The sequence below is a fragment of the Scedosporium apiospermum genome (genome assembly GCF_000732125.1).
Source record: "Scedosporium apiospermum strain IHEM 14462 chromosome Unknown SEQ_SAPIO_0087, whole genome shotgun sequence".
NCBI lineage: Eukaryota > Fungi > Ascomycota > Sordariomycetes > Microascales > Microascaceae > Scedosporium > Scedosporium apiospermum.
The window spans coordinates 152952-177447 of NW_015971788.1; the positions used below are offsets into that span (position 1 = coordinate 152952).

General features: G+C 51.0%; 4 protein-coding genes and 1 pseudogene across 4 annotated transcripts; 1 reads left to right on the forward strand and 4 right to left on the reverse strand.

The window, feature by feature from the left end:
- Window positions 1–339: 339 nt before the first annotated feature.
- SAPIO_CDS2768 (uncharacterized protein) lies at window positions 340–1945 on the forward strand (the record flags this gene model as incomplete). Its single annotated transcript, XM_016785707.1, has 7 exons — window positions 340–549; window positions 607–746; window positions 812–980; window positions 1054–1094; window positions 1151–1240; window positions 1298–1640; window positions 1697–1945. 7 exons carry the CDS (start codon window positions 340–342, stop codon window positions 1943–1945), a joined length of 1242 nt encoding a protein of 413 aa, XP_016644489.1.
- Window positions 1946–2983: 1038 nt separating this feature from the next.
- Window positions 2984–4731, reverse strand: SAPIO_CDS2769 (Sugar transporter STL1; the record flags this gene model as incomplete). The annotated part of the gene is made up of 3 exons (XM_016785708.1): window positions 2984–3676; window positions 3744–4038; window positions 4097–4731. The coding sequence occupies 3 exons, from the start codon at window positions 4729–4731 to the stop codon at window positions 2984–2986; spliced, it is 1623 nt and encodes a 540-aa protein (XP_016644490.1).
- Window positions 4732–5851: 1120 nt separating this feature from the next.
- On the reverse strand, window positions 5852–7816 carry SAPIO_CDS2770 (Uncharacterized protein; the record flags this gene model as incomplete). The annotated part of the gene is made up of 3 exons (XM_016785709.1): window positions 5852–5862; window positions 5923–7462; window positions 7526–7816. 3 exons carry the CDS (start codon window positions 7814–7816, stop codon window positions 5852–5854), a joined length of 1842 nt encoding a protein of 613 aa, XP_016644491.1.
- Window positions 7817–9278: 1462 nt separating this feature from the next.
- Window positions 9279–11292, reverse strand: SAPIO_CDS2771 (Arginyl-tRNA synthetase; the record flags this gene model as incomplete). Its single annotated transcript, XM_016785710.1, has 2 exons — window positions 9279–10885; window positions 11025–11292. 2 exons carry the CDS (start codon window positions 11290–11292, stop codon window positions 9279–9281), a joined length of 1875 nt encoding a protein of 624 aa, XP_016644492.1.
- Window positions 11293–21537: 10245 nt separating this feature from the next.
- On the reverse strand, window positions 21538–23997 carry SAPIO_CDS2772 (annotated as a pseudogene; the record flags this gene model as incomplete).
- Between the last annotated feature and the right edge of the window lie 499 nt (window positions 23998–24496).

The window sequence follows — 24496 nt, forward strand, 5'->3', positions numbered from 1 at the left end:
ACGACCCGCAGGGATTCATTCCATGTCATTGGAGCCCATGCATATCTATGTGTCAGTGTGTCACTCCATTCGTCTTATCCGGGAACACCCCCGCCGCCCCCCTGTCCGCGGTCGATGCCACATCTGTGAGGGGGACAGAGTGACATGCGGAGGCAGATGGAGAAATTGGTCTGTGGCCTCATTGGGGGCCCGCCACGTCAATTTTTACGAGGTACTTGGAGAAGTTGTAGATCGTGGGCAGAAGCGGGTCGTCTCACTCTTCCCAAAATCCATCTCTTCACACTGCAATTTCTCCGTCTTTCTTCACTAGACAATTGTTCAACTCACTTCGCACAAGACATGGCGGACGACAAGACGAAGAAATCCCCTCCCGGGTCGAAACCGTCCTCTCCGGGAAAGTCCCCTAGCGGTTCGAAGTCGCCGACGACTGGAAAATCCCCTCCCAGAAAGTCCCCTCCCGGCTCAGAAGCATCCAGCCCGCCGAAGGCAGGAAGTGACCCGCTGTCTTCGACTTCGGGTGGCATTCTACCGGCCGAGCATTGGGCGCAGGTAGGCGAATAAGCAGCAAAATGAGCCGCCATGCATTCCTCTGACATCATGGTCCAGTACCCGGTTGATGACGACGCCGAGTCGGCGCTTGGGGAGTCAATAAATACGTCCACTGCCTCCATCTCGTCGAGTATTTTGAATTATAGGACTCTCCATGGACGGCGTTTCCACAGCGAGGTTGGGAATGCCAAATATTGGTAATATTGTTGCAGCCGAACTGCGCGCTTGTCGAGTTCGTCGACTAACTTCGTGTTTAATGCAGGGGGACAAACGACGAGCAGGGGAACGAGTCAATGGATATCAAGTATGTCCCTCTTTCCAGCATCCACACTCAAAGACCGTCTGCTCACTACTATGCAAGTCACCACGGACTAACGCTCGGGATCGGTGGTAAACTATTCCTCGCGCCTCTTGAGAAGGAGAAAATAAAGGTAACCCTCTACCTCCACGCCCATCGCTATGGTCCACCCCCTTTACTGTCCGCCGTCTCTAATATATTCATAGCGGGTCCTTGATGTGGGAACGGGAACTGGTCTTTGGGCGATGTGCGTCTGCTTCTAACCTAACGCGGATTTTAGCGGCTGCGCTAACCGGCCCTCAGAGACTTCGCGGACGAATTCCCGGAGGCTGAAGTAACCGGAACCGACATCTCCCCTATTCAACCCAGCTGGATCCCACCGAACCTAAAGTTGTGAGTTGCTGTGATCCGGCGGTGATGAGATGATACACTAGCTAAACAATATGGCAGCGAAATCGAGGACTATACCCGCGAATGGACCTTCGCCCCGGACACTTTCGACTTCGTTCACCTCCGCTGGCTCCTGGGAAGCGTGCCTGACTGGAACGCCCTCTTCGTAGAGGCATTCAAGGTGACGAAACCAGGAGGCTGGGTCCAGAGCTATGAGGCGTCATGTTACTACAAGAGTGACCACGCAGTGATTTCAGAGGACTCCGCGCTGGGACAGTGGGGGAAGTTCTATGAGGAGGGTGGCAAGAAGATGGGTAACACGTGTCTTATTCTAGAGCAGGATCTGCAGAGGAAAGGGATGGAGGCCGCGGGCTTCGTAGACATCCAGGAGTTCAATTACAAGGTAGGTCCGGCCCTCCCACGAAACCCCTGTTATCCCATGCTGATCACTTTTACTAGAACCCGATGGGACCATGGCCCAAGGACCCACACTTGAAAGAACTTGGGACCTTGAGCCAAGTGGCCCTCGAGTCGGATATTGAGGGTTATATCTTGTTTATGGCGAGCACGGTCGGTTGGACGAGGGAGGAGATACAGGTTTACATCTCGCACTTCCGAAGAGAGATCAGGTCGGGCAAGTTTTACCCTTACTTCCCACAAAGGGTCGTGTGGGGTCGGAAGCCAGAAGAAAGCGAGGGCGATGCCTAATCTCATCACTGCTTTCTAGAAAGACTCTCTTTTTGGATAGATTGAAATACTCTATTCCCTTACATACGGAATAAGATTTTCCCCTTCTTGAGATACAGGTCAATGTAGAAAGGAAAGAGGGAAACCAATTTTTAGGGAAATATTTAGGACTATCTTCCCTCATTTGTCTTAACCTACCAATATGATCAATACCCCAAGCCTTCGTGCAGTCTCGGCTCGACGGCAATTTAACACTACACGCGCTATTATCCTTCTTCCGTACTTCTTACCCTTCTATCACAGTGTCTATCTGCAATACGATGCTAGTCTGTTTATAACTTGCAGGTGTCACCCAAAAAACATCCAGTTATTCAGCCTCCTCGAAACATAGCGGCGGCTCAGGATTGTGTCTCTAGGGTAGATCTGGTTTTACCCATCAACTTGTTTGGAACTCGTCCCCTGGCACTTTTTAGCGCGTTATCGTGTGTCGGAAAGGGCTATTCTGTAGGAATAATATATTAGTATACTACGTTTCCCGAAGTATAGTCAGATGGTCTTTTAACACCCAGCTCCACTAATCAGACCAGTCGGCCTGATATCACTTAATCTCACCAGCCACTAGTAACCTTGGGTAAAATACTTTCCCCTAGCAGTAATTTATTGTGAGATGATCGTGGCGGAGCGTGGGATCCTAGAGCATAACCACAGCGGAGGAATGTTAATTACAAGAAACCGAGGCACTTTCGAAAACTGAAAGCTCTAAACACCGAGGAACGAAAAAACTGATCCCGTGAAAGCTCGACTTGCAACCAATAATGAAGTTAGGACGAGGGGAGATATGAGGGCGGAACTTATTCTATTGGATGCCGTTTTTCACGGCCTAGGTTGATGTTTGTCAATATCTCTTCGAAGTGGTATCTTCTTATTTTCACGTCCTGTATCTATCATAAAGTCAGGGTGCATTGGATTCGTTCCGCTCCCGTACATGTTAGGCTTATCAGCTCCTTCTCCCCCCCAAGTTTCAATTGCGTTTCTTCTCTTTTTCGTCCTCGTTATCCTTCAGTCCAAATGCGAGAGTTTCTCTGTATTTTCGACACTTCTAGAGTCCATCTCATCACTGACCTCCCCGCTCTTCTCGACATCTACGTCGTCCCTCCCCACAGTTTGGGCATTAATCTCACCCGACAGCCGGGGAAGTTCCTTCGCAGCACGGACATAGCTCATATTCTCCGTATAACCCTTGGCAAATATGTGGTCGATTTCCTCCAGGGATCTCTGCGACGTTTCGGGATAGAAAAAGTAGATGATGGGGAAAAAGATGGCATTCAAGACGGCGAAGAATAGGTATGTTCCCCAACCAATGTTATCGACGAGCACGGGCGTAATCATGACGATGAAGAAGTTCCACAACCAATTTGAGACCGTAGAGACGGCGTTGGCTTTCGTGCGGGTCTTTAGAGGGTTGATCTCCGCTGGGTATAACCAAGGAAGAGGTAGCCAAGTGGCGCCGAAGAAGGCAATATAGGTGAACAGCCCGACGGCGGCACCTCTGGCAGCCGCCTCAGTCCCGGGGATGAGAGCACCAAAGGCGAGAACCATGGATAAGCATTGCCCAACGGTCCCGATGAGGAATAATTTTCGGCGGCCGATGCGCTCGACTGCAAACCATGAGGTTGTTGCAAAGATCGAATACACAATCATGTTGACGCCTCCTAGAAGAAGAGCCATGTTGTGGGAGACGCCAATGGATGTCTCGAGGCTTGATTAGAGCTGCACTCCAACTAACAAGGTGAGACGTAAATAGCGAAAATGAGCTCACCTGGAACAAAATGGGAAAATAGTATATGACGGCATTGCATCCAGAGAGCTGCTGCATCATCTGGGATGAAAATCCCAAGATCATACGACGGAAATGCTGCGTCTTGCCGTTGGTGAATAGGGCAGACATGGGCGTTACGCCGCCCGAGTGACCAGAAGCCTTGATCGATTCAACAATCGCGGTCATCTGGGAGCGAACCTCGTAGTCGTCTGTTGGCTTGCCAGCCAGCGCTGCCAAGACCATCGCAGCCTCTTCGTGCTTATCCTTGGTAAGGAGCCATCTTGGCGATTCGGGACTGAAAAACATCCAAATTAGTATTCCTGGCCCTAGAGCTGGTCCGTGATAGTACTCACAGTCTAGTGTTCAGAATAAGAACAGTAATAGCAAAGACGCATTGGAAAGCGATTGGAAACCTCCAAGTGAAATCGTGAGGGCCGTAAATGGCACCGTAGTCGATCCAATACGCGATCAGTGTCCCGATGGCCACATTTCCCCCTTCGATGCAGATGAGCTTGCCGCGGTTATGAGAGTGGCTGCACTCGGCCTGGTAGGTAGGGATTGTAGAAGTGTTGATCCCATTCCCGACACCGGTGATGCAACGTCCAATGATAAACTGCGCGGTTGTGCCTCCGCTAACGGGGACACAGGAAACCTGGATAATGACACCCACGATCATCGTCGTGGCACCAAGATATATCGACATGCGACGGCCCAAGTGGTCACCGAAGAGGAGGATGAAGACGGCGCCGAGGAAGCAGCCAACGGCGTAAATGGAGGTCACGAAGCCCTCGTACGCACTACCTCCAGTCACGACTTCTGGGAAATCCTCGGTGAAGGCATCAGCAGAGATGATGCCGGACATGACGCCCTGGTCATACCCAAAGAGTAAGAAGTCGGCCGTAGCAACGGCAGTGACCAGCATCTGCAGCTTTCTACCCGAGGTGCCCCAGAATGTGGGTATACAAACCCCATTCTCCTGAACTGACATCTTACTTGAACTTTGGAAACAACAAAGCAACAAAGAGCAAACACAAAAAGTAGGACCAAGTTTTGGATCACATCAAGATCCATCGGTTGGTGCCGAGTCTGGCGGGAAAGCGTCTGGCTTTAAATACACTTCTTGACATTCTACGAGCTGGGGAAGAGGGATACAAGTTCCGGATATCTTGGCCGTAGAGTCTATAGTGGAAAAGTACGAAAGGGTTTTAATCACATGGCGTCATGGCCGACCACGTCGTCACGTCCGAGGTGCGTACGGATGCAGTTACCTCCTGCCCGGAGCGCCACCAACATGTCTTTCTACGGGTGAGAATGAGCGGTTGTAGAACGATGCGGCATTCTCGAATTGGAAGTTATGATCCTACTGAAACAGGGCAAGACTCTCGGTGGAGCCGGGCGAGATGAAAAGCGGGCGCTGTGCACCCTCGGCATACACAGGCCCACCGAGTCGTGGAGCATATTTGTGGAGAAGTCACCTTTGGAGTGCAGAAAATGGGATGCGGAAGGAGATTTGGCCAATCCAACGCCTTCTCCGTTGCCAACAATGCTCCGCCAGCTGCAAAGTCTTCGCATCCTCTTCGGTGATATTTTGCTTTAGCGAGATTTTCAACAAGGCAGAGGCAGTCATGATGTCACATGTTGCGCTTCCAAGTTCACCAGGTATGCCCTTTTGTAGTCTCCCCAATAAGCGGGTCTTCGGCTCTCAAGGGCTTGAGGCAGCAGCAGCCACGGAAAGTGGTTCCTCGGGAGAAGGGGAGCAAAAATCTGTAGATTTATCCATTACGTGCTTTCAAGAACCAGTAGCTCTAGAATTCTAACGCATTGTCACCGCACTGCCTGGGAGATGAGACGGACGAAGTTCTATACTTATCATGATAAATTTTTGTTAATTGGACGGTGATAATAAGGTTTATAGGGCTGGGATCTGAAACCGGAGGCTGAACCCCTCGCATCGATTTGCTAACACTTCTCCCAGGTTGTAGTATGTCCATGATGACATGTGAAAAAGAGGAGATAAAAGAAAACCCCCTCCTTTTGATTCCCTGCAAAACTCATTCCTCTATTAAGTCAACATCTACTCCGAGGTAACCTTTCAATGTTCGCAAAAGCTAAAGGTTTCCTAAGTTGGAAAGTTAGTTGAGCAGCGCAATTCCATGGAACTAGGGCCGAAAAGGGTGACTAACTTCGAGCATCTTCTCATTAGCGAGCTTAGTACTGGCCGATCGCTCCTCCATAAGCTTCTTCCGAATCTCCAGAGCCTGTTCCCAAGAAATGGGAAAGTCATCCACCATGTCAACGGTGTGGTCGAAGAGCTCGGCCGGCAGCTTCACAAGGGACTGCTGTTTCCGGACCTCGTCCGCCCACCAATCCCGACGCTGCGGAGGGACGTTGCTTGTCGAAAGGACGCGACGCTGGGGATCGATGAGGAACATGACCAGGATCTTGCGATGGCCCGGCTTTGACTTATCCTTCAGCGAGAATGGTTGAACTTGGTGCTGCATAGAGTTGGGGAAGACAAGGAAACGGCCCTCGCGAGTGAGGACCTTTCCGAGTTCCTGGATGGCGGGTCCATCCTGCTCAACACCTAGAAACTCCTGGATGCTATCGTACTCGTTCTGGTCGGGCAGCATAATGACATCTTCGGCGTCGATGGCCTGGCGGAAGGCGAGGTGGCTGTCGGTGATGTTCTCCTGGTCATAATAGTAGATGGCCGTGGCGCAGATTCCTTCGTTCAGCGCACCCTCGACATGCCATGTACCGCCCTCATATACGGGCTTCTCGGGCGTTAGGTGGATATTGGCGAGCTTAAAGATGACTTGGATTCCCTTCTCGTAGTCTTGCTTCAAGTTGATGCCAGAACCACTCTTCGATACAAGATCGGCTTGCGAGATGTAATCTCGGGGTTCCCTGTAGACAAGGACGCGGTGCTCTTCCTTCCAATCTCTAAAGTCGTCCTCCCATCTCCAGTCGTCGTCGTCTTCGTCGTCTTCGTCGCCTTCGTCATCTTCGTCATTGTCTTCTGCCTTTTCACCTTTCTGTTCCTTCTTGTCGTCTCCAGCAACCCCGACAGTGTCTTTGACTGGGTCATACCAACATTTGGGTTCGTCCCTTCCGGGGATTCGATACTTTAGGCCCTCTGGGAACGTGTAATCATCCTCACCCGTGGCGCCGAGGACGATTCTCATTCTGTTGTAGTAGCCACTAAGGCACTCATCCCACAGCGGGACAGCAACGTCGACCATGCGTTCAAGAGTTTTGAAAAGGTCCTGGTGCTGTTCGGGGTGTAGATTATTGATGTAGCCAAGGAGCTCAGCGCCAGAGTCCGTCAGCTGAACATCGGTAGGCAGCCATTGAAAGCTACCGTACGGTGGCAAGTCCATTCGCGTAGGCATGTAGGACTGCGTAGGCTCGCCCTTTCCGGTATAACTGATGCATCCCTCCAAGGGTACCTTTTCATGGGGAAGGGCCTTTGTGAGCCCGAAAACAACGGGGAACAGAGATGGGTGCAAGAGATCGAGAACTTTGTTGTCAGACCCGGGGTGCCAGTCCTTCTTGTGCTCAGGAACATTCTCAAGCACCTTTACACCCTCGATGAGATCATCCCTGAGAGCTGTGGGAACGGCGGTGTCGGATTTCACGATTGTGATCTCTGCATCGTAAATATTGACTCGACCAGTGGCCTTAAAGATAGCGGCCTTCTCCCGCAATTCCCTGATACACTGCGACCGTGACTCGTCAATTTCGGGGTAATATTCTTAGAAGGACAGAAGAATCCAACATACAAAGTCAAACATCTTCTCCGAAAGCAAAATGTCCCCGTTTAGATGTTCAGGGGACACATTTGCTTCCTCACGCCACTTCTTGACAATTGCCTCGTCAAAGACCTTGGTTTCCCAGTCTGGCTTATCGGTGATGCTGTCGATGAATGCCAGCATCCGCTTCTCTCGCAGCGTGACGCCTTGGCTCGCCCACCCCGAGGGGAATTTGGCGTGGGGATATGCGCTATCCACATCGCGTCCGAAGCCGAATATCTCGAGTCTGGAGGACTCGGAGGCATTAGTGTTGGGAGTCATGTTCCTTTTCTGTTGGGATATCCGTATCTGCTGAGCAATAGAACCAAGGCGACTCATTGTAGAGTAGTATGCGGACGGCTGAGCTTAAATAGAGAAGGGGGAAAGGAGGGAGGGAAAGGAGGGAAGGAAAGGAGGGAGATCGGGAAGAGCGATTGTGGCTGAAGATGCAATGTGGAGGTCCCTAGATCTAGTGCTACTGTAGGCTTCTTGGCAGCTCAGGCATCAAGACAGACACCGACCGTGCGATGAGTTGACAATATTTTCTCCTCTCCTCCTGCACTCTGAAGGGTTTACCTTGGTTCCAAGCAGCTCAGAGCCAATGAAGCAAGGGACCAAGATAATCTCGACTTCAGCTGAGGGGTAAATTAGTTCATGTGAGTTAGGCAACAAGGGGGAAGGAGCAAGGGGGGGCTCCACATTCACGATCCACTAAGACCCTTCAGCTTTTGCCACAAACGGCAACCACCACGAATCCCCTCCATCTTCCACAGGTAGTCGGGTCGATCTCGAAGTCACAACATCATCAAACTTTAAGGGTTTCGGAGGATCGTAATGAAATATCTATTATTATTGAAGGAAAAGAGAAATGGCTAGTCAATTCCCGAGTTAGAGCCCCAGAGCTCGAGTCTTCTGGCCAATGATAGATCCAAAGTGCAACGCATTATGAGGTCTTAGCATCAGTGTCTCACACGAGGGCCATCAACTAACTGATCTCCCCATAATTCTGCTGTTCTGACTTTGGGTTACACAGGTGATGGCTTTTTCATCACCAATAGACAGATTTACGTTGTGGACCGGGACATGCAGTGGGTGATAGTCGAGGGAAATTTCTCTACCGCCCCGCCACGACTAGATATCACTAGACAATATCACTCGATAGGGCGGGATAAACAGCACCATTCGAAATCATATAATAGTTATACGTTGAGGGCCAGGACGAGCTGCAAGTTCTGGCGGCGTTTCTTAGTCATCCTCCAGAGCGAGTTAAGACAATAATAGTACATGCGGGCTCTTAACATGTCACGATCATCCTCCAAAGGAAGCCATAGTCGGCGACCATGTTTGAATCAGCTGTTGTAATAAACCAATGGTCTCCTTCATAAGGCAACAAACATATGTGCTCATTTTTGAGAAGCCGCTCGTGTAATAAGAATGGCGCGAGCTGATATGCTCCTGACAGATGTCTTTACAAAAAGACAACATGCGATCCAACTCCATTTTCTAGGCTTTGAATGCTTGGTGTGACTGAAAAAAACTAGCGACAACTCGTACTATATGTAAAACTAGAGAAGACATCATGTAACTGATTATATAACCGGCTATAGGTAGAGATTGCGGGCCTTATAAGCAAATAAACTGTACAATTTTGTAGTGTCACCAGCGCTCAAAACTGGTTTGGTCATATACAAATGAACTGCAGAGAGAAGAGCTTCGATAACTCATCGTAAGTCGATGGTTTGAATCAAGCGCCCGGGATCGGAAATCCGAGTAGTCGCATCCCATTCTCCAAAACTTGTTTTGCACATTCGTAAAGTTCGAACTGAGCCCGCCGAGCCTCTGGGCCTTCCCCAGCTTGTCTTGTCATAGAGCTTGACCCTCCCGCCTCTGCATCCTCGCCTTCATCCAGCGCAACAGAGAGGGCATCGAGAAGCCGGGTTAGATATGCCAGCATCCCATGTGGCTCCAACGATCTGAAGGTAGCGGAGACAACATCGGGGTATTGAGCCATGACTCGGAGAATATCTGCATAAATATCGTCCTCCAAGAGCGAATAGTCCGCTTCCATATTCGTGGCTGCACTGGTTTGTAAACCCGTGATGGTGGAGGATATTTTTGCGTAATAGTTCTGCAGCCTCTTCCCGAAATCTCCTTCTATGGACGCTGCTCTCTTCGGATCAAATGTGTAGCTGTGAGTCCGTCTAGTGGACATCTCCTGGACTAGAAGACTAACAATGACCTTGGCATCCTCGGGCATTTTCGTGTCTTCCGTTCCATCATCCAAGCTCCCGAGCACCAACTCTTTCACACACTGAATTATTGCATCTAGAGTGCGGGGCCCCTTCAACAGTGTTTGCATCCCCTGGATTCCGCCGAAGCCAACATGTCGGATTCTTGCGGCAAGATCTTCGCGGCCCATAAGCTCCAGTGCCATCAAGACTTGCTGGAAGTGTAGCTGCTGCCGTGCACTGACGACATATATCATTTCGTCAAAAGAATATGTCTGATCACGATCGAGAGCGGCAGCGATGTCTCTTAGGAGGTACGTTGTCGATCCAGTCCGTCCTCGAAGTGGCTGCGTTCCCAACCCCTTTCCCTTGTCACCGTGCTTAGCGAAGTTGATCATCCAAGACCCACCAATCTCCTCGCACACACCCTTCTCTTTCAGTATAGCCTCTACGCTGGCCATTGTCTCCGGTTTCACCGTTGACTCCCCCGAATACTCATCAAACCGTATGCCAAGTCGGTCATACGAAGCTTTGAACTGGGTGATGCTGACCTCGCGCCAGCGATTCCACAGCCCGAGAGCCTCTTCATCTCCGCCTTCCATCTTTTTGAAGAATGCGTCCCTCTCGGCGAAGATACCTTTGCTTTCGATTTCGGCCTTGGCAGCTTCGTCGTTCTTTGCCTGCCTACTAAGCTCTTGTTCAGGCTTGAATAGTGCCACCGCCTTGGCGTAAACGTCGAGGATATTGCCTAATGCACCGCTTCCCTGGAGCGAGTCCTCGGAGCCGAACCGTTGCCATCCGGATGCCAATAGACCGATATGCTTCCCCCAGTCCCCGATGTAGTTCAGCCTTGTCACATTCCAGCCCATCGCTTCATGAGTCCTCGCGATGAACTCGCCAATAAGAGTGCTTCGTAAGTGATCGGCAGTGAACTCAGTCCCAATATTCGGAGAGGAAAATTCGACAATAACCCGCCTACCAACGGCGCCCGGTGAATTGGGGACGCCGCTTTCGACACCATCACATGTCTCACCGCCATACATCGGGCCCCTCTCGTGGATATAAGGGAGAAGCAAGCGGGGGAGCGTCTTCGGAGAAAAGAAAATCCGCAAGTGGACACCATCTGGATAGGGCAGTTGAAGCAAAGGAGATCCTGGGAGCTGTGTTGAACCGGCCGACCACATTAGATTAGCCCTGAACTTGACAAGCGTGGGGAAGCAGAGAGCTAGAGAGCCAGGAACATGAGATATCCATTACCTTACTAGTAACTTCAAAGGCCAAGCTCTGAAAATCCGCGGCCGGAAGTTTTAGCTTTGGGAGGATGACCGCCAAGTCTCCCAAAGTGATGTCTGTGCTCGACGTTATGGCGGCGTAGGCAACAGACACATCACAACCGACAGCAGCTGCTAGTAAACTTGCAAGATGTGCGCGGTAGATATCTAATGGTTTTCTCAGGACGTCCACCACGGGGATTTGCGGCAGCGGCGCATCTAGGCCGAGGCTTCCGAGCCGCGTTTCGAGTGCGGTCATGTTCGGTGAAACAGTCGTCATGTCTGCTAGCATAGAGAGAGAGAATGAAGGGGGGGAGGGAGAAAGTGGCTGTGCTAGTGCCACGAAAAGCTGCAATATTCAAAATATCTGTTGAAGCAGTAATCGTGAATTTGCGATTTGTACTAGATGTGCCGGGTGGCCGACCAGGCTCGGGGTGTGTATGTCTTCCATGTCTTACGCATTAAGGTTGGGCTCCAGAAGATGGCTGTCCACGTTGGGCAGGAATTCCGCAGCGACCAGGAGGGCATGGCGCCCATTAAGAGTTATGTAGTGTACAGCCAGTCTTCCCTGTGCCTGTGGTTGGCAATTGGTTGTGTTCTCGTCAATGAGAAGCAGGCTGCAGGTCGATTCGGTCAGATGACAGCGTGAGTGCTAATTCCCTTGATGGACGCGGCATTTTCAACCTGCGATAGGCCTGAAATCCACCACTAACAGTCGGAACTTTTCAAATTCCAACTTCTTGCAGCCTCTAGCGAATGGGGAGATTGATAATTCTGTCCCCGGTCGAGTCGACAAGCATTCCATGGGGAGTATTGTGCTTCGAAGGCCTCTTCCGAGATCCCATCCAATGTTCAAGCGAAGCGGGGTTTTTTTCGACCAGGTCCATCACAATCCTGTCCTTGGAAGCCTTCACATCGATTGCAGAATTGGCACGTTAGGCTTCAAGCTCTTGGCAGCACAGCCTATATCTTGTGGTCTCCGGCGGCAGTCCACGTGGAGAAAGGAGATTGGCGATGAAAAGGCATATGATGTCATCGCCGTTGGCACGCATGACCACAGCATCTCAAGGACACCAGAATTTCAGTTGTGCAAGTGTGCGCTTGGGAGCAGGGAGGCTGTGTAAAAGCGCAGGAATTCGATCATGCGGAGTGTTTCTCTGTGATGGAACCTACACCACAGAGGGCCGGATTGCCTAAACTGCCCAAGGGCAGGTCCCCAAACAGAGCCCACTGAAAGGAATTTCCGGCCTACCAGATGCCACGCTTTGAGCCTCAATCGCTGCTCTATGCCCTACGTGGGATTCCTGGGGCAGTGCGGAACAGCCGGAGCACTCACTGGATGGGTACTTTTTCTGCCATCCTGTGTTGATGTCTGCCAAGGCATCTTGAAACCTGCCGAAGCCAAGGCTCGACGAGTCACAAGGAGTATAGCTGCAAAGAAGAGCGTAAGGGAAATGAAGTATGCGACTAGGGGCTTGAATGCGATGATTCCGGATTGAATGATACTGCAGGCGAGAGTCGGGGGAGCCGTAAATTGAATCTATGAAACCCACACCAGACGAGGTGCATTAGAGAGATAACAGTCTCAATGGTATCTAAAGTTGCGCCTGTACTTACAACAAACATGGTCCAGCGCTGCAGGATAAACACATTGGTTTCCTTGATTTTGTGAAGCTGGTAGTTGAGGGAGGGCACATGTTAGCGTGAATGGCTCATAGTATCCCAGACTCCCAGAGAGGGCTTTGAAGTAGCACACATACCTGATTCTGAAAGTCTTCACATTTAGCCTTCATGCGATCTAGCTTGTCCTGAAGTTTTCGGAGTCCGTCGTATTTTGCTGAAATTTCTGAAAACAGGGCATCCAGTTTCGCCGAGACGGAGCGTTCAAAGTGATAGCTGCTACGGATTTTAAAAGCTTCCCACTCCTTTAGGTTCTCCTCCATAAGATCTCTTAAATTTGAAATGCATTTCATAACTGGTATTATCCACTCCACGCTCTTCTCAACGTCATCAGCCGGTGTTGGCTTCCGGTGCAGAGATGGGATGTGAGGAGCTTCAAGCTAAACCACAATGCGTGTAAGCAGGCAACTCGCTTCTAATCGGCTGATATTACTTTGAAGATCAATAACTTGTAGGAAATATGGCTGGATAGGCATTCTCTACAATGACCGTGGCACCTTCCGAGGGAGAGGGAATAAGGATTCGGGGTTATCTCACATGTTTGTTAATGCTGCTTTCTAAGTTATCAACTGTATTATGCCACTCTTCCCAGATGTAGCCTGCACGATATTTCCAGATGAGGCAGAAATATTCCCTGGGGTCGGGGGGAAGTTTATCGACCGGCGAATGACCGATTGTCAGGGGATCACACTCTACATCGACACAGCCAGCATCGTCCAATTCGAGTGTATCCATGGATATGTCGCCGAGATCGCTTCCCGGGCCAGCAGGACAAGAACTCTTCTCGTAGTGTAATAAGGAGCTCTCGTTGTCCTCGTTTTCTGGCTCGAAGCAATCATCAATTAGGGACCATACTACCCAATTCGTCTTGAATTGGTTGTAGGTTACAGCACAGGAGGCCTGTGCTTCGTAAAGAACCGCTTCATTGCCGTCGATCTCATCCAGAAAGCTGAGGTCAGTCCGCTTCCTTAAGGGAACTCCGTTGTGGGCCTTTCGCTCATCCTTGCGAATATCTATCACTTTTCTCCATACTGGGAATTTCAGATGGAAAACCATTGAAACTAGCGGGCTGTGAGGCTATTATGGGGAAGAAATCGTCAGCTTTCCATACTCAAAATTCTCTACAAATGTATACTTGGGCATTTTCGTGAGCGTACAGTGTGGTTAACATGGATTGATGCATCTCCCGTCAGATGTGACCATAAAAATTCCCGGAGCACTGGTGCCAGCGTCGGAGATACTGTCAAGATCAAGGCCGCTAGGGCTCCGGCATCGGGGGTGTGTATGAGACTGAAATCCTGGTTCAGAGGTTGTTCCTTTCCCTGTCATTGATGCGTAATAAGGTTACTCACCTTCTGCGGATCACAGCATCAGGTTCATCCTTCTGATTGATAACCTACCCGACTCTATAAGTTCGGGCTTTTGCACTCGGAATCAAAACAATAACCACGGCATACCTTGAGCCGTAAGGTTTTATGAAAGGCATCGGTGGTCTTTAACCCGTTGTGTGATCGAGGCCTCATGAATGAGTCCCGATCATCATGCCAAACTGCGGAAGGCTTGGAAGGCGGACCTGTACCCAAGTAGAGGTTTTCGAGATTATCTGCGGGGCACGAAGCATTCAAGACGGGGAAAAGGCGACGATAAGTAGGAGAGTATATCCCTTCTCCAATAAAGATGTTCATGAAGGTGTCCACGGATCCGGATTTGCGGTGATTTTCGATAAGGGACTGGTTTTCTGGTAGTTCTTCTGGTAGTTCTGTGTCGTCACAATTCGGCCCTAAGACCCGCACCTGCGGCTGATCTTTTGAGGGTAACGAGTGCATTGCGCTATTGTAGCTCTTTGGAGTGTCTAGCCATACTGGGTGTGGGAGCTGGTAACCTCTCTTCTAACAATGATCGGACGCCACCAACTATTATACCCGAAGAAGGGGTCATGGACCTAGAGGAATATCCTTCAGCTCGGGGTAAGCCAGTCGACTGGCTGCTGCTGTAGTTCTCAGATAACGCCCAAATAGAAAGAAGCAAGCATATTGCCAGCGTGGCAGACAGGGCACTTGAGCCATAGCCATGAGGAGACTGGATGACGGGGAGCCAGAATATGACGCGGCATTGGCCATTGGCGGCGAGGACGAGAGGGACCTGGAAGTGCAGCGCGAATAATATCATGGGAACCCAAAAAAAAAAAAAAAAAAAAAAAAAAAAAGGGCCAAGGTGAATCTTGCCAACTAGGCTCCTCCCGACAGGTGCGAGGTAGAAACGATTCGTCTCTCTTTCGAGCGCTTTGGCATACATCAACCCCTCGTGAGCCCGTTCAATTAGGTCGTGTTGTGCATTGCACGATGCAGCCGGACAACAGGCACATCGAGGATCCAGTGATTCAGCGATTCAGCTTTCTCAAAGCAGTCACCGGTGTACAAGCCTCACAAATAAATATCGTGGCACCTCTCACGTTGGTGGTTGGAGCCTGCACAAGCTCGCTTTTCGGTGACTCAACTCAAGTCCACCAGGTTTTTTAAGCCATACATTATTCATAAACGCCCCGGTTCCTTGTCTCCCGTAACATAATCGCAACCTGTGAGCTGTAACAACGGGGCTCGGCGTTCTCCGCAACCTCACCGCCATTAGGATTGAGTAGGCTGACTGCCGTTCTCAGGCTTAATATAGCAGTTCCCGGGTCAATTTTGTCGTCCTAGAAATCCAACCGCCCAAGAATTCTAAATGCTTTTCCTCTCCGTCCTCCCCAAGGAGCGATTGGCCTTGGCAAGATCGGCTCGCTGAGCCCCGATGCCAACAACCCGGACCGGCGGGCCCACGCCAGTCTCGCTCCGTTTCGACCTTCGGGGCCCGCAAGCTCAACTAGGCCTAGTTGATGACATTTACGCAGGTACTCAAGGGTGGGTCACCGCAAACCTGCATCCATGTGCTGCCTTGGAGGATCCGACCAAGATGTGTCGTGACATCCGGAACGAGTTGCCAGATTTGGACGACAGGAGTTGTCAAGTGTCTGACAGCTGATGAGGTATTCCGCCAGTCATTTCTTCGGACACGGTGGCTTCTTGTCAGCTGTGATTGCGAACCCCCTGCCAAGAGCTTCAAAAAATATTCTGCTCTATTATGTTGAGGAAAGGCTCCCCTTTGCGAAAGCAATTGATATCTAGACATGTCTATTCCACTATCCCAACGGCGACCAAAGAAACCCCTGTTCTGTCTTTCCAGTCGCAGGCTTAACTGCGCAGTTGACCCCCATTTATCATGTCGCCCCGAGTATTTTTGCCCCCTTCCTCCTTCTCTCACACCTCGCCTCCGACGAAGAATATTAAACATTTGTTCTGTAAAGCAACCCCGAGGTTGAATAAATAATCCCCAAAATAAATATAATAAAAATATTTTGAAAGATATATGCGAAAGATGGCTGGAGATCTCCATCCGTGATTCCCGGATCGGTTCTTGGTTCTCTTCGAATAGAGTGCAACGCACTATCTCGGCTCGACATCTTCGCTCTCGTCGCCGTCGCTTTCGATGAATATTGGTCGGACTTTAACTTTTATTACTGGACAGTAAGCGCAGCGCGGCGTTCCGCAGTTATCGCACGGATCCATGCGGATTGGGAGGCCTGATTTTCCGCAAGCGCACTGCGTCAAGTTAGTGAAGCGCCTTAGCTCGAGAGACAGCCCTTCATCATGGAGACTTACACATTGCCATTGAACAATCTGCCGCTTCGGGCCACGCGTTCTAAACTCTGGGGAGTCCGTTACTGGTCTGCGAATGGGAAGCGGAAGGATTGCGCTCTTCCAATCTAGACTCCTTTTCATTATCTGCGGGCTCGTGAGGTCGTGATAGGTCTTCAGGAGTTGAGAATGCGCATTCTTCGTTGGAGTGGATGGAGATGACTGGAGTCAAGGGCACGCCACGCCGGTGCTAAAACTCTTCCGGTGACGGAGATGAAACGAATCAAGTTCCCAAAAACGCGACTCCAAGGGGGAGCGGCGTGCCCAAGTACTTTACATCCCCCCGGTGCACAGGCAAGTCATTCCATCCAGCGGTGTTTGTTGAACCTACATGGGCACGAGTACCTTGATACGTGGGGACATTACGAAGCAGTCGTGTCTCGGAAATTTGATGGTAGCTCGGAAAAAGGGATCAATTGACGGAGAGATGGGAGATCAGGTGTGGAAGGGAGGCGGTCCTCGAAATATAGATAATAATAATAAAAAAAAAAAAAAAAAGAGGTCTTCAAGAGCTCGCTTGACCCCTGAACACTAGAGCGGATTAGGAAATGAAAAATGGTGGTGGAGCAATCTCCCAATACTTCGTACGAAGTATCTCAATTGGCCCCTGTTCACCTGAAAGCCCCAGTGCCATTCTATGAGCAGGCTTCAGGACGAAGTATTCTCTTCTTCGTGCACAATGGTGCTGTGTGTGAGAGGAACCGAAGATGTTCGGGCACTGGTACTGCATGGTGGCAGGCCAGCCTGAGGAATGTTCTTCTCAAATCAGTTTCACGGCTGGCCAATCGGATCGAGCCCATTGCCTCAGGTTAAGGCTCTGCAGCAAGGGGGAACACAGTCGGTGATTGAACCGCCCGCACCCGCTTGAGAAGGGCTGGTCAGGTCTTATTGCCTGGCCATTGCTACATGTTTGCTCCTCCCGTGCAACGTGTCGATGTTTCGTAGACAACCAAACTGTGCAACACAGCTTTAGAGAGCCCAGTACCTTCGTTTCGCCCGGTGCAGGTCCGGACCGGTCTCTCTGACATGTATCGATTCTGGAGGTGTACCTACGCCCCATAAGGAAGCAACCCGAGCTAGGTCGGCTCTTGTCCGAGGAGGGGAGGATGGCTATGAAGCTTCCCGAGGGCACATTTCGTTGGCGCTTTGACCACTACTTTGGAATGGTGCGTGCGTGGCACATGTTTTGGTACCATCGGAAACAAAGAGGTGGATTGAGAACTTCGTATGATGTTCAACGCTCACTCTGTTGTCAAATTGAGAATCTCGCCGCTCCCGGAGCAGAATCGACACACTTGCATCCGCCTCGTCGTATAGTTTGTCTAAGTAGTGGTTTTCTGTGCAAGTTACGTTCCTAGAAAGATATTGCCCATGCCATCCTAGGTCTCAACTCAGCGGGCCGAGACGTGTTTCCCATCGGGCTGGAATTATAAGTCTTCCAAGAAACTATACGCGGACTTGGATCTCTTTGCTCCAGGATAATCGAATATTCCGAAGGAGGGTGAAGAGTATCTCTCACAAAACCAGGGTTAGCTAATAAAAAAAAAAAAAAAAGACTAGTCCTAACCTCAGCCTCCTTGAAGCTGTTGCTCGCTGACAAACATGTTTACCAAGAGTGATGTGAAACTTCATATCGCCGCTGGCCGAGGAAGCGATCTCCGGCCGATCGTCGCTTCTATAGAACAGCAATAGGCTAAGGGTGTGTGTAATGTTATTAATCGCCAATTCCTCTCCCAGACTAAGTCCTCATTATATATCATCTATTCTCATCTTGCTACAGCTCTCCAAAAGGCTCCTGGCGTTCATCTCCTCCCCTTTCTTCCCGCCAAGTCCTATATTGCTTTTCCTTCAGCTCTCTCGGCCCCCACTGGTCTCACTAGTCTCACACGTAGAGCTTCAACATATAGGCACTAATCCATCTTGCTTACTTATTCCTCAGCTAGTAAGGAATTCTTCTTAGCTCCGCGGGTATTCCCGGGTTGACTTGTTGCCGGCTTCATGTTGCCTCCGATTGGTGCGGTGATGGTCATTCCACGCTGGCTCCGGCCCTCTGCGGTTGTTCTGGCGCCCTGCCAGCCTCGCCAGTGCTCTGTAGCGGCCCTGTGCCGTGACACGGATCCGGGGAGGTCGGAACGTATTGCCGTCCACTTCTGTCTCTAGCCTCGCAGCTCTGCGAGATCGGGGAGGGGTCTTGGGTAGGTCTTCGGCTCTGGATACGCCGGGGAATGGAGAGGCGGTCCCGTAGCAGAATACAGTAAGTGTAAGTACCCCAGATTCCTCGTGAGATTAGCTTCTGTCAGTCCACCCTGTCGAGTGGAGGTTATTGCCAGGTCGCCGACGAATAGAAGTTAGGTAGACGCAACCCCCCATTCATTGGAGACACCAAGATACTGCCCTCCTTAGCAACATAAAGGGCGCAGATTCCAGACAAGGGATGTGAGAGGCTGTCCGAGCATTCAGAAATCAACGCGTCGGTGTTCTGTAGCCATTTTCTGAGGTCCCCACATACGCTGATACCTCTCGTCCTTGGGTTCGTTTCGTGCGAGGCCAGAGGGTGATAGCTGGAATGGAGATCGATCAATGACATCTTCCATCGTCTGAAATATCTGTGCTCCTTCTCCATTTCCCCGACGCACGGGTGCTTTGAGATAGGGCCTTTGCACGTCCGGCCTGCTCAAAGACAATAAATCTACAAGATTCCAAATTAGAATCGAGCCTTGCTCGCTTTCGTAATGTGACTCGATTGTACACTTCAACCATAGATGGAGATGTGGAATGCATAGTTAACCGCATTCGGTCGCATCTTCGCTATATAAAATTATAAATACGGACGATAGCAACACTAGGACTTAATCAATCCGTCACTGCATCAAAATGGTATCAGCAAAACTGATTCTTGCGGCCATTGAACACACGGACCTGTGTCTACGGTAAGGATAATACCCCCAATATTGAGTGCGTGTGGGCCGAGATATCCAATAACATCAACACCCATATCTAGGTCTGGAAGGCGTTTAATACGTATACACAGAGATTTTCGGGATACCGATGGGCGTCGGTTAGACAAGCTTCGTCTTCTCGAAGGGATGTGGGATAAGACCGCCGTCCAAGTTGACTTCGTCAAGAAGGTGGCTCATACCCTAAGTGATGAGCATTGCAGAATCCATAGAAAGCTAAAAGTTTTCTATCCACATCGATTATCAAAGTTGAGTCCTCCCTCAAAAAGTGGCCAGGTATTACTTCTATCAGCAATGGTGAGCATCGTTTATTCAAGACAGTCACGACGCTATTATCCTGGAACTCGAGCAGTGGCAGAGCCTTTTTGACCTGACGTGGTACATGATATTTCGGGTCACCGATAATGCAATTGATTCCCAACTATCATGGAATTACAATACTGATCCAGTGTCTAAAACTACACTCGTGGCGGCGTGGAACTTTCGTCGAAACATCAGAGGCAATACACAACGGAAAATATCTGTTATGCTTCCAGAAGATGGGTTGGATTGGACAACAGCGAGAAATATGGTCGGCTGCACGCCGAACGTGTCGCCCGGACGTTATCACAGGTGTACCCGAGCAGGTTCGGACTTCTCACCTGTTACGGAGTTGTGAAGAGAAAAGACCATCAAACCGCCAAAATTTCGTCCATCCATCGAGTGTTCAAGCTCCCAATGGCCGATGGTGAACCCTCAAAGTCTCAGATACCGCCTATTGAAACCCCAGCAGTTCAGTTCGACGGGTGTTTTAGGGCTTGGAACTCAACTTGCCCGAGCTGTCAGCTTCATCCACACGTGCGGTCTTGTCCACAAGAACATGCGGCCGGAGTCGACCTTGATCCTCTCCGAAAACGAAGAGGAGAGCTTAGTCACTCTAGGGCTATGTTACCTTGCAGGATTCAATTTTTTTTCCAGCACGTAGACATGCCGTCGGCGTTTCTCGGAGTGAAAGATTGGGAACAGAACATTTACCATCATCCTTCGAAGCAAGGTCATCAGGCTCAGGAGAGATATTGTATGCAGCACGCATCTATAGTCTCGGTGTGTGTCTTTTGGAGATAAGACTGTGGGAGAGCTTGGTCCGTTTTACCAATGAAACAGACAGTGACACAAAGTCTCCAATAACACTCTCGGGTGTACTGCAACTAGGCAAGGAACATACAGGGGACACTGAGGCTGGCGGTGACGAAATTGGGAACGGAAATGGGCTCAAAGGGGGCCTCATGAGCCTCGCCAAAAGGAGCTTCCTTCGCGAGTGGGGAGTAAGTATGCTGCGGTGGTCCTTAATACGTGTCTAACATGTTTGGACCCTTGAAACGACCGCTTTGGAGACGAAAAAGATATGCAAGACGAGGATAGAATTCTCATCGGCGTGCGGTTTATCGAAAAGGTGCTATTCAAGCTGTCTGATATCTCATTATAAACAGTTTATGCCGTGTCCCTCACTGGAGATAACTAGACATGATTTTTCTTTTGCTGAATGAACACAATACGGGTCTCCATCTATATGCAGGTCACATCGATCTCGGCCATCGGCTGGAGCTGGCTGAGGGAGAAAGTGTTGACTGACTAGCTCCTTTCCACACCGAGTGTCAATCTTGAGTGTTAGCCAGCTGGCATGCACCTTGAGTGGAAAGCTGGAAAGGGAGAAATGGCTAACGAAAAATATAGTCCTTCTGTGAAGCTCGCTCTCGTCTTATTATTCAGAGACCCCGCCAGCTACATGATAAAAAGATAGTAAGTGGATCCTACTGAGCTAGAGAGATAATAATTTCATTACAACGAACTTACTCGCCGTGCTGTAACCAGATAAGTCGCGACTCTCCCTCTTACTGGACCGAAACGACGTAGGAGCACAAGGCGTCCCTAGTCCGCGAATCGACAAGAGAACGACGGTACGCATTGGCCGACTATGTAGACTACACGGAGCTCTCTTCGCCGAGAAAGAGCCATCGAAGAACTTAAATTGTGTTACATGAAATGTTCTAATGCATGCACGTTCCATTCCAGACAGTTTGAACTCTCTTGGACAAGAAGATAATCAAAATTTACAGTGGAAGAGAAAGAGGTTCCATTCGATCAACGCGGATCTCTCTAGTCGAAGTACGCCTCCTCATGGTGAAGGCCAACGACGCGGGTCCAGCTCAGAGAGTTGGTCGACAACGAGTACATCGGCCTTTGCTGTAATCCCTTACCCCAACGCCACGGCGTATCCAAGTTACGACATTTGATTTCTTCACCGTCCCTCAAGTACCCTTGCGGCGTGGCGCTGTTGAAGGTGTGGCCGTAGTTGACACGCACGCACACGAGAGCCGGGCCAACGTCTCCCTGCACTTTGACAAAAAAGCACCCGCCGTCGTTCAAGGCCGCTGTGTCGAGAGGGATATCGATTGCGAAACCATCGTCAGGGTCCCGACGCGTGAAAATCGATTCGAACGGCCCTCGCTTGTCGAGCAACATGAGCGGCTCAAGTCGCAATAGGATCGAGAGGAGGAGCTGCGGGTCAATCCAGGTCACTGCCACCACTTCCGACACAGACTTGCACACGACACGGCCGAGGAAGAAGTCACGCCAGGGCCACTCCTCAACGCGAGCGGCTTTGGCTACGAGAATGAGGAAGCCCGCTAGCGCCCAGCAGAAGACGGCGATGTTGAACGGATCCACACCCCGGATCCGCTGCTCAACTGTGAGCCCGATGGCCAAGCCGCATAGCCCCAGGGAGCCCCAGCAGTACGTACGGTACGGGATGATGATGGACTTTTCATCCACCACCCATCTGTCAACGAGGCTCATCCCGTGGGCAATCCGTGCATTTGCTTTGCGGAGCTCCTCATGCAGTACGGCCTCGTCCCCAACGGCATCCATTTCCCCCGGGCCGGTCAAAAAGAGATGGGGCGACAACGATGACGAGGAGGAGGGGGAGGAGCGACTAGCGGGAGAAACACCTGGAGAAGGCCAGTGTGCCAAGGGCCTCTTTCGCGCGATTGGGCTTACGCTTAGGGGTATTACGTCTGATCCTATCACGGAATAGTGGCTACTAGTACGGACGACAAAGGAGGCGAGAAAACGCACCTCCTCGCACGTCTTGGTTAAGTCGCTGAGGTTCGAGATATTATGGACGCCGCGCACAAGACCGCTTAGCTCACGTGGGAAGTCGCTGCAGACCATGACGAAGGGGACCAGAGCCGTGATCACGTCTTTCATGTACACGAGTTGTAGAGTGCCAGCACGCGGTTTGCTCAGCAGAAGCGTTTCCTCGGGCCTCGCCGCTCCACTACGCCACCAGCTCCCGCTCTCGGGCTGTGCCGTGGCTGGCAGCAGTTCCGTCCATTTCCAGTATATTGAAGTATACTGCGTAGGTGCTGGCGTAACCGTATTGGGCGGGGACCTGCTGCTGACAAGACCGGTTCGAAGGTTTTCCAACAGAGCCAGGCAGACTTCAAAGGCGAAATCAGCGCATTGGATCTCAAGGCGAGACCCGGTACCGCCAATTGCGCCGGATCGTTGCTGGCAGAGCAGAGCGCGCTGCTGTCGCAATCCCGTATCGTAGACGATGGAGCTGGCCTCAAACGAGTCGGCGTCGTCGGTCGTGTTTCGATCAAAGGTTAGCTCGTCCGCGAGGTGGATGATTAGGACGTTGATGCACTGATGGAAAGCATCCATGATGACGAAGTAGCGTTGTGCGGAGTGGCTGACCTCCCTCTGCGCGGCTGCTAGCTGCCTCTCCGCGGAACCAAGGTCCTCCTTGCTTGCTGGAGCGGGCAAGCTATCCTGGTTTTGGCGACGGAGACGACTCTCCCAAGCCCTTTTCCCGGCCAGACATACGGAAGCGGAGCTCTCGAGGTCGAGGTTGACGACTTTAAGCTTTGCGGACAGCTTGGCCAGGCAAATGATATCATCCCAAAAGTCGCCCTTGACCGTTCGGAGTAGAACTTGAGCCAAAGTTCCCGTCACGTAATTGACCAAGGCGTGATAGCACCGGTTGTTCTCCTTCTCCAGCAGGATTGAACCGCGGGATGAATGTACGGCACCGTTGGGGCCAAAGTTGTCGAGTAGGCGCCTGGTACAGGCGCGAACATGGTTCAGATTCGCGACGGTGGGGCAGAATTCGAGCAGGAGAAGTTCGTTATCCAGGATACAGATGCTGGTGGCGTACGTGAGCTGTGTCGCGAGCTTGTCCAGGCGATGGTACCCCTCTCGGTCGGCCGAGCCGAACCAATCATCCGTCCCCTTGAGGTCGATGGGCTTGTTGTCATTGATGATGTCGACCAGCCGACGGACTTCGAGCGTCCACAAATCAAACTGCTGCTCCCCCGAGACGCGGTAGTTCATCGTGTCGCTGAACCTCGGCAGGTTTGTTATCTCGTAGCCCTCGAGGAGGGTGAAGGATTCGTGGCAGTTGAGTTTTCTGATGATCGCCTCAGCGTCGATGTCCCATTCCTTCCTTCGAGGGGCGTAGTGGTCCTGCGAGCCGCCTCGGGGATCCCGACCAGAGCCTGCCTTGAGAGGTTGCTCATAACCCAGGAGGGTTGGCCGGCGTTGCACCGGCTTCATATTTTGAAGAAAAAAAGAGGCGGGGAACAAGGAACGAAAAGAGGAAATAAACCACGGTATGCGCAGCTTCAAAGGGCAGAATTAATATCCCTCTTAACTTGTGAAGAGGTTTATTATGGTTCTTACGGTGGATAAGGAAGCGCCAGAGGAGGAGATGGAGACGGATCCATACATGTAGGCTTTTGCGTGCGGCATCCCGGGACACCGCGACTGGATTGAGACATACAGCCTGACCGGCTGGGGGGCGGGGTTTCATTATCCTACAATACATGTATTATTCGTATGCAGTTCTGCAAGCCACATCTGACGTGGCCAGGCATATGTGGAGAGCCTTGCCATATGGCTGGACCATGCTGCTACAGGCGTAGGTGCCCAATCACCCAATCAATATAGCTGCTGCAAACGCCCGAAGTTGCATTCCCCGAGGAGGACGTCTTGAAGGAAGTGGAGTGAGGCGAACTCTTTGCCCCTACGGTGTGGGGCGCTGAAGGAAGGTGGC